Source organism: Lipotes vexillifer, unplaced genomic scaffold, assembly GCF_000442215.2.
Source record: "Lipotes vexillifer unplaced genomic scaffold, Lipotes_vexillifer_v1.1 scaffold163, whole genome shotgun sequence".
Lineage (NCBI taxonomy): Eukaryota > Metazoa > Chordata > Mammalia > Artiodactyla > Lipotidae > Lipotes > Lipotes vexillifer.
The window spans coordinates 2,565,027-2,574,635 of NW_006788722.1; the positions used below are offsets into that span (position 1 = coordinate 2,565,027).

Below are 9,609 nucleotides of genomic sequence, written 5' to 3' on the forward strand. Positions count from 1 at the left end.
AGATTTTTGTTCTATTTCTGTGAAAAATGCCATTGGTAACTTGATAGGGATGGCACTGAATCTGTCGATTGCTTTGGGTAGTATAGCCATTTTCAAAAGATTGATTCTTCCAATCCAAGAACATGGTATATCTCTCCATCTGTTTGTGTCATCATTGATTTCTTTCATCAGTGTCTTATAGTTTTCTGAGTACAGGTATTTTCCCTTCTTAGGTAGGTTTATTCCTAGGTATTTTATTCTTTTTGTTGCAGAGGTGAATGGCATTGTTTCCTTAATTTCTCTTTCTGGTCTTTTATTGTTAGTGTATAGGAATGCAAGAGATTTCTGTGCATTAATTTTGTATCCTGCAACATTGCCAAATTCATTGATTAGCTCTAGTAGTTTTCTGCTAGCATCTTTAGGATTTTCTATGTAAAGTATCATGTCATCTGTAAACATGACAATTTTACTTCTTCTTTTCCAATTTGTATTCTTCTTTTTTTTTTTTTTTTTGCGATATGCGGGCCTCTCACTGTTGTGGCCTCTCCTGTTGCAGAGCACAGGCTCCACACGTGCAGGCTCAGTGGCCATATCTCACAGGCTCAGACACTCCATGGCATGTGGGATCTTCCCAAACCGGGGCATGAATCCATGTTCCCTGCATCAGCAGGTGGACTCTCAACCACTGTGCCACCAGGGAAGCCCAATTTGTTTTCTTTTATTCATTTTCCTTTTCGGATTGCTGTGGCTAGGACTTCCAAATCCATGTTGAATAGTAGTGGTGAGAGTGGACATCCTTTTTATGTTCCTGATCTTGAGGAAATTCTTTTAGTTTTTCACCATAGAGAATGATGTTTACTGTGGGTTTGTCATATATGGCCTTTATTATGTTGAGGTAGTTTCCTCTAGGCCCGTTTCTGGAAAGTTTTTATCATAAATAGGTGTTGAATTTTCTCAAAATCTTTTTCTGCATCTATTGAAATGATCATATGCTTTTTATTCTTCAATTTGTGAATATGGTGTATCACATTTATTGATTTGCATATATTGAAGAATCCTTGCATCTCTGGAATAAATCCCACTTCATCATGTTGTAGGATTCTTTTAATATGTTGCTGGATTCTGCTTGCTAGTACTTTGTTGAGGATTTTTGCATCTATATGCATCAGTGATATTGGACTGTAATTTCCTTTTTTCGTTATCATTGTCTGGTTTTGGAATAGGGGGGTGATGGCCTCCAAGAATGAGTTTGGAAGGGTTTCTTCCTCTGCAAATTTTTGGAAGAGTTTGAGAAGGATAGGTGTTAGCTCTTCTCTGAATGTTTGATAGAATTCACCTGTGAAGCCATCTGCTCCTGGACCTCTGTTGGAAAATTTAAAATCACAGTTTCAATTTCATTACTTTTGATTTGTCTGTTCATATTTTCTATTTATTCCTGGTTCAGTCTTGGGAGGTTGTACCTTTCTAAGAATTTGTCCATTTCATCCAGGTTGTCCATTTTTTTTTTTTTTTTTTTTTTCTTTTTTTGTGGTACGGGGGCCTAGCGACAAATCCAGAGATAGGACTTTTTGCTTGTTTGTTTCAAGAGCATGGAATTTTTTTTTTTTTTTTTTTCCTTGCGTTATGCGGGCCTCTCACTGTTGTGGCCTCTCCCATTTGCGGAGCACAGGCTCCGGACGCGCAGGCTCAGTGGCCATGGCTCACGGGCCCAGCCGCTCCGCGGCATGTGGGATCTTCCCGAAACGGGGCACGAACCCGCGTCTCCTGCATCGGCAGGCGGACTCTCAAGCACTGCGCCACCAGGGAAGCCCAGGTTGTCCATTTTATTCACACGTAGTTGCTCGTAGTACTCTCTTATGATCCTTTGTATTTCTATGGTGTCTGTTGTAACTTCTCCTTTTTCATTTCTAATTTTACTGATTTGAGTCCTCTACCTCTTTTCTTGATGAGTCTGGCTACAGGTTTACCAATTTTGTTTATCTTCTCAAAGAACCAGCCTTTAGTTTTATTGATCTTTGCTATCATTTTCTTTTTTTCTATTTCAATTATTTCTGCTTTGATTTTTAAGATTTCTTTCCTTCTACTAATTTGGGTGTTTTTATTTTTCTTTTCTGTTCTTCTTTCTCTAGTGTCTTTAGGTATAAGGATAGATTGTTTATTTGAGATTTTTCTTGTTTATTGAGGTAGGATTGTATTGCTTTAAATTTCCTTCTTAGAACTGCTTTTGCTGCATCCCACAGGTTTTGGGTCATTGTGTTTTGGTTGCCATTTGTCTCTAGGCATTTTTTGATTTCTTCTTTGATTTCTTCAGTGATCTCTTGGTTAATTAGTAGCATATTGTTTACCTTCCATGTGTTTGTGTTTTTTTAGTTTTTTCATGTAATTGATTTCTAATCTCATAGTGTTGTGGTCAGGAAAGATGCTGATATGATTTCAATTTTCCTAAATTTATTGAGGCTTCATTGCTGATCCAAGATATGATCTCTGCTGGAGAATGTTCCGTGAACATTTGAGAAGAAAGTGTACTCCTCTGTTTTGGATTCAGTGTCCCACAAATATCAATTAAATCTGTCTAGCTTATTGTGTCATTTAAAACTTGTGTTTCCTTATTAATTTTCTGTCAGGATGATCTGTCCATTGGTGTAAGTGGAGTGTTAAGGTCCACCACTATTATTGTGTTACTATCGATTTCCTCTTTTATAGCTGTTAACATTTGCCTTATGTATTGGTGTGCTCCTATTTTGGGTTCATATATATTTATAATTGTTATATTTTCTTCCTGGATCAATCCCTTGCTCATTATGTAGTGTACTGCCTTGTCTCTTGTAACATTCGTTATTTTAAAGTGTATTTTATCTTATATGAGTATTGCTACTCCAGCCTCCTTTTGATTTCCATTTTCATGGACTAACTTTTTCCATCTTTTCACTTTCAGTCTGTATGTGTCCCTAGGTCTGAAGTGGGTCTCTTGTAGACAGCATATGTACAGGTCTTGTCTCTGTATCCATTCAGCCAATCTGTGTTTTTTGGTTGGAGCATCTATTCCATTCTCATTTAAGGTAATTATTGATATGTATGTTTCTATTACCATTTTCTTAATTGTTTTCAATTTTTTTGTAGGTCCTTTTCTTTTCTTGTGTTTCCCACTTAAAGAAGTTCCTTTAGCATTTGTTGTAGGGCTGATTTGGTGGTGCTGTATTCTCTTACTTTTGCTTGTCTGTAAAGCTTTTGATTTCCCTGTCAAATCTGAATGAGATCCTTGCTGGGTAGAGTAATCTTGGTTGTAGTTTTTTTTCCTTTCATCATTTAAAATATACCCTGACACTCCCTTCTGGCTTGCACAGTTTCTGATGAAAATTCAGCTGATAACCTTATGGGGATTCCCTTGTATATTATATGTTGCTTTTCTCTTGCTGCTTTTATTCTTTGTATTTAATTTTTGATAGTTTGATTAATATTTGTGTCAGCATGTTTCTCCTTGGGTTTATCCTGTATGGGAGTCTCTGAACTTCCTGGACTTGACTGACTATTTCCTTTCCCATGTTAGGGAAGTTTTTGACTATAATCTCTTCAAATATTCTCAGACACTTTCTTTTTCTCTTCTTCTGGGACCCTTATAATTCACATGTTTGCGTGTTTAATGCTGTCCCAGAGGTCCCTGAAAATGTCCTCAATTCTTTTCATTCTTTTTTTCTTTATTCTGCTCTGTGGCAGTTACTTCTGTGGAGTTACTACTCCACCATTCTATCCTCCAGCTCACTTATTTGTCTTTCTACTTCAGTTATTCTGCTATTGATTCCTTCTAGGGTATTTTTAATTTCAGTTATTTTGTTGTTCATCACTGTTTGCTCTTTAGTTCTTCTAAGTCCTTGTTAAATGTTTCTTGTATTTTCTCCATTCTATTTTTGAGATTTTGGATTATCTTTACTATCATTACTCTGAATTCTTTTTCAGGCAAACTGCCTATTTCCTCTTCATTTATTTGGTCTTGTTGATTTTTATCTTGTTCCTTCATCTGCAACATATTTCTCTGTCTTCTCATTTTGTTTAACTTACAGACAAAATGTGTTTGTAAACTTACAAACAAAATTTTTTTTGGGTCTCCTTTCTGCAAGATGTAGGGTTGTAGTTCCTCTTACTTCTTGTGTCTGCCCCCAGTAGTTGAGGTTGGTCCACTGGCTTTTTGTAGGCTTCCTGGTGGGGGAGTCTAAACGGACAAAATTTCACAAAGAAACATACACACATACACTCACTAAAAGAAAAGAAAAGAAGAGAAAAAGAAGAAAAAAAGAGAGAAAACTAAAAAGAAGAGGGCAACCAAAACAACCAAGAATCCAAAAAATGAAAATAAACACTAAAAACTAAACTAAGAAAAAATTAAATTGAAAAACAAATCAAATGCAGAAAGCAAACTTAATAAAGGCAGAGAAAGCATAAAAGAAACACACAAAAATGATCAAAAAATGTAAATAGAAAAGAAAGATGAAAGCAAAATAAAAAATACAAAACACAAAGAAGTGAAGAAAAATAGAAAAATATAAAATGTATTTAAAAATAAGGGAAAAACAAAGCAAAAAAAGAAAAAGCAAAAACAAGGATATAACAATATAATGAAAAATTACAGTAGAAATAGGAAAAAAAGTAAATGAAATAAAAATATATTAAAAATAAAAACATAAAAAACAAAAGAAAAGAAAAAGTAAATGAAAAATTAAAATTAAAAGAATAATAAAACAAGAATAACAGAACAAAAGAAAAAAATTAGTAATAATATTTTCCTGTGACAATAGCTGTCAGTGTGTTTGTCCCCACAGTGAGCCACAGCTAATCCCTGCCTACACAGGAAGTCCTCCAATACTTGTTGGTAGGTCTCTGGACCTGCTGTGGGCACTGTGGGGTCTGCTCAGGCTCTGATCTTGTTTACCCCTGCATGTACTCCTGCAAAGTCCATAGTTGCCCCCAAAGTCCACAGCCTCAATTGTGGGAACAATCATTATCTATTCAGATATTCTACAGATTCAGGGTTTACCCAGTGGATTGCAGGGATTTAATCCACTTCTCCTGCAACTGCATGGGGATATTACTGTTTGTTTTCTTTGATTGCACAGCTCCTGGGTTTTAGCTTTGGTTTTGGCCCTGCTTCTGTGTATGGGACACCCTCAGGTGTTTGTTCCCCGCCCCCCAGGCAAGAGGGGGCTAAAGTAGCAGCCGATTAGGGCTCACTTACTCACTCAGGCCAGAGAGAGGGAGGGATACGTTAGTTACAATTGGGTTGTGTGGGGAGTGCCTGTGATGGCAGAGGCCAGCCTGAAGTTGAAAGAGCCTGAGGTGAAATGTGCATTCCCCTGGGGAAGTTGGTTCCAGATCACAGGACCCTCAGCAGTGGCAGGCTGCACAAGCTCCCGGAAAGGTGTGGGTACTGACCTGCACTTGCACACAAGACCCTTGGTGGCAGTGGCAGCAACCTCTGGTGTCCGAGATAACAGTTCATCCTCATGCTCACATAGATGGTTCCCTGGCATTGGTGAACCCATGGAGCAGGAAGTTCCTATGGTGGGCTGCCCCTCTCCTCTTGAACCCTGCAACAAAAGTCTCCCACCTCTCTGGTATGCCCAGGATTTTTCCTGGACTCCTTCCTAGCTAGCTGTGGCACACTAGCTCCCTCCAGGCTGTCCTTATGGAGCCAACCCCAGCCATCTCCCTGGGGTCTGACTTCTGAAGCCTGAGCTTCAGAGCTCAGCACCCACCTTGCCCAGCAGGCGAGCAGACAAGTTTCTCAGGCTTGTGAGTGCTGTTCAGCACTGGTCCTTCGTGCCAGAATCTCTCTATTCTGTCCTCTGCACCCCTATTGCTGCCCTCTCCTTGAAGACTCTGAAACTGCCCCCACATCCCCACCAGTGAGTGGGCTTCATAGTGTGTGGAAACTTTTCCACTTTCACAGCTCCCTCTGAGAAGGGCAGGTCTGTCCCAATTCTTTTGTCTCTTTCTTTTCTTTTTTTCTTTTACCCTACTCAGTTACTTGGCGATTGTCTTGGCTTTTGGGAAGTCTGAGGTCTCTTGCCAGCTTTCAGTAGGTGTTCTGTAAGAGTTGTTCCACATATAGATGTATTCTTGATGTATTTGGGGGGAGAAAGGTGATATCCACATCTTGCTCCTCTGCCATCTTGAAGGTTTCTTGTCTTCTTTTTTTTTAATGGTTTCCTTTGCTGTGCAAAAGCTCTTAAGTTTGATTAGGTCCCATTTGTTTATCTTTGTTTTTATTTCTATTGTCTTGGGAGACTGAAGGAAGCAGTGCTACAATTTATGTCAGAGAATGTTTTGCCTAAGCTGTTTTGAGTTTATTTTTGTGCATAGTGTGAGGGTGTGTTGTAACTTCACTAATTTATTAGTTGAAGGAGAGAAATCATAAAGATCAGAGCAAAAATAATTGAAATAGAAACAAAGAAAATGATAGCAAAGATCAATAAAACTAAAAGCTTGTTCTTTGAGAAGCTAAACAAAACTGATAAACCTCTAGCTACTCATCAAGAAAAAAAAGAGAGGACTCAAAGCAGTAAAATTAGAAATGAAAAAGGAGAAGTTACAACTGACACTATAAAAATACAAAGGATCATAAGAGAGTACTACAAGCAACCATAGGCCAATAAAATGGGCAACCAGGATGAAATGGACAAATTCTTAGAAAACTACAACCCTCCAAGACTGAACCAAGAAGAAATAGAAAATATGAACATATCAATCACAAGTAATGAAATTGAAACTGTGAATTAAAATCTTCCAACAAACAAAAGTTCAGGACCAGATGGCTTCACAGGTGAATTCTATCAAACATTTAGAGAAGAGCTAACAACTATATTTCTCAAACTCTTCCAAAAAATTTCAGAGGAAGGAATACTCCCAAACTCATTATACGAGGCTACCATCACCCTGATACCAAAATCAGACAAAGATATGACAGAAAAAGAAAACTACAGGCCATTATCACCGATGGACATAGACGTAAAAATCCTCAACAGAATACTAGCAAACAGAATCCAACACACATTAAAAGGATCATACACCATGATCAAGTGGGATTTATCACAGGGATGCAAGGATTCTTCAGTATATTCAAATAAATCAATGTGATACACCATATAGGTGCAGAAAAGGTTTTTGACAAAATTCAACACCCATTTATGATAAAAACTCTCCCGAAAGTGGGCATAGAGGCAATATATCGCAACATAAAAAAAGGCCACGTATGACAAACCCACAAGAAACATTATTCTCAATGGTGAAAAATAGAAAGCATTTCCTCTAAGATCAGGAAAAGGACAAGGATGTACAGTCTCATCACTATTATTTTACATAGTTTTGGACGTCCTAGCCATGTCAATCACAGAAGAAAAAAAAAAGTAAAATAATCCAAGTTGGAAAAAAGAAGTAAATCTGTCACTGTTTGCAGATGACATGATACTATATATAGAAAATCCTAAAGATGCCAGCAGAAAAGTACTAATCAATGAATTTGGTAATGTTGCAGGATACAAAATTAATACATGGAAATATCTTGCATTCCTATGTGGTAACAATGAAATGTCAGAAAGAAAAATTAAGGAAACAGTCCCATTTACCATTGCAACCAAAAGAATAAAATACCTAGGAATAAACATATGTAAGTAGGCAAAAGACCTGTACCCAGCAAACTATAAAACACTGAAGAAAGAAATCAAAGATGACATAAACAGATGGAGAGATATACCATGTTCTTGGATTGGAAAGAATCAATATTGTCAAAATGACTCTACTACCCAAAGCAATCTACACATTCAATGTCATTCCTATAAAGTTACCAATGGCATTTTTCACAGAACTAGAAAAAAAAAATTGCAATTTGTATGGAAACACAAAAGACCACGAATAGCCAAAGCAATCTTGAGAAAGAAAAACAGAGCTGAAGGGACAAGGCTCCCTGACTTCAGACTATACTAGAAAGCTACAGTAATTAAGACAGTATGGTACTGGCACAAATACAGAAACATAGATCAATGAAACAGGATAGAAAGCCCAGAGATAAACTCACACACGTATGGTCACCTTATCTTTGATAAAGGAGGCAAGAATATACAATGGAGAAAAGGCAGCCTCTTCAATAAGCAGTGCTGGGAAAACTTGACAGCTACATGTAAAAGAAGGAAATTAGAACACTCCCTAACACCATACACAAAAATAAACTCAAAATGGATTAAAGACCTCAGTATAAGGCCAGACACCATAAAACTCTTAAAGGAAAACATAGGCAGATCACTCTTTGACATAAGTCACAGCAACATGTTTTTGACCCACCTCCTAGAGTAATTAAAATTAAAACAAAAATAAACAAATGGGACCTAATGAAACTTAAAAGCTTTTGCAGAGCAAAAGAAACCAGAAACAAGATGAACACCAACCCTCAGAATGTGAGAAAATATTTGCAAATGAAGCAACTGACAAAGTATTAATCTTCAAAATATACAAGCAGCCCAACAGGGCAATATCCAAAAAACAAACAACCTTATCAAAAAATGTGTGGAAGACCTAAATAGACATTTCTTCAAAGAAGGCATACATATGGCCAAGAAGCACATGAAAAGATGCTCAGTATCACTAAGTATTACAGAAATACAAATTAAAACTGCTATGAGGTATCACCTCACACCAGTCAGAATGGCAGTCATCAAAAAATCTACAAACGGATCTTCAAGATGGCAGAAGAGTAAGATGCAGAGATCACCTTCCTCTCCACAAATACATCAGAAATACATCTACATGTAGAACAGCTCTTGTAGAACACCTACTGAACACTGGCAGAAGACCTCAGACTTCCTAAAAGGAAAGAAACACCCCACGTACCTGGGTAGGGCAAAAGAAAAAAGAAAAAACAGAGACAAAAGAAGAGGGATAGGACCTGCACCAGTGGGAGGGAGCTGTGAAACAGGAAAGGTTTCCACACACTAGGAAGCCCCATCACAGGCGGAGCCTGTGGGTGGCGGAGGACGGGAGCTTCGTAGCCACGGAGGAGAGCGCAACAACAAGGGTGCAGAGGGCAAAGTGGAGAGATTCCCGCACAGAGGATTGGTGCCGACCAGCACTCACCAGCCCGAGACACTTGTCTGCTCACCCACCTGGACAGGCAGGGGCTGGGAGCTGAGGCTCAGGCTTGGGAGGTCAGATCCCAGGGAGAGTATAGGGTTAGCTGTGTGAACACAGCCTGAAGCGGGATAGAGTGCCACAGCTAGCCAGGAGGGAGTCCGGGAAAAGGTCTGGAGCTGCCAAAGAGGGAAGAGACTTTTTCTTCCCTCTTTGTTTCCTGGTGCGCGAGGAGAGGCGATTAAGAGTGTTGCTTAAAGGAGCTCCAGAGACGGGCGCAAGCCGCGGCTATCAGCACGGACCACAGAGATGGGAATGAGACGCTAAGGCTGCTGCTGCCGCCACCAAGAAACCTGTGTGCAAGCACAAGTCTCTATCCACAACTGCCCTCCCAGGAACCTGTGCACCCTGCCACTGCCAGGGTCCCATGATCCAGGGACAACTTCCCCGGGAGAACGCACGGCACGCCTCAGGCTGGTGCAAAGTCATGCCAGCCTCTGCCGCCGCAGGCTTGCCCCG

General features: G+C 39.1%; 1 protein-coding gene across 1 annotated transcript in view; it reads right to left on the reverse strand.

Annotated features, from left to right (window-relative positions):
* LOC103083423 (solute carrier family 7 member 13-like) overlaps window positions 1-5,513 on the reverse strand; it is a 40,708-nt gene extending 35,195 nt beyond the window's left edge. Inside the window, 2 exon segments of the mRNA XM_082931234.1 lie at window positions 4,119-4,186; window positions 5,245-5,513. Coding sequence (XP_082787360.1) covers window positions 4,119-4,186; window positions 5,245-5,513 — 337 coding nt within the window.
* Between the last annotated feature and the right edge of the window lie 4,096 nt (window positions 5,514-9,609).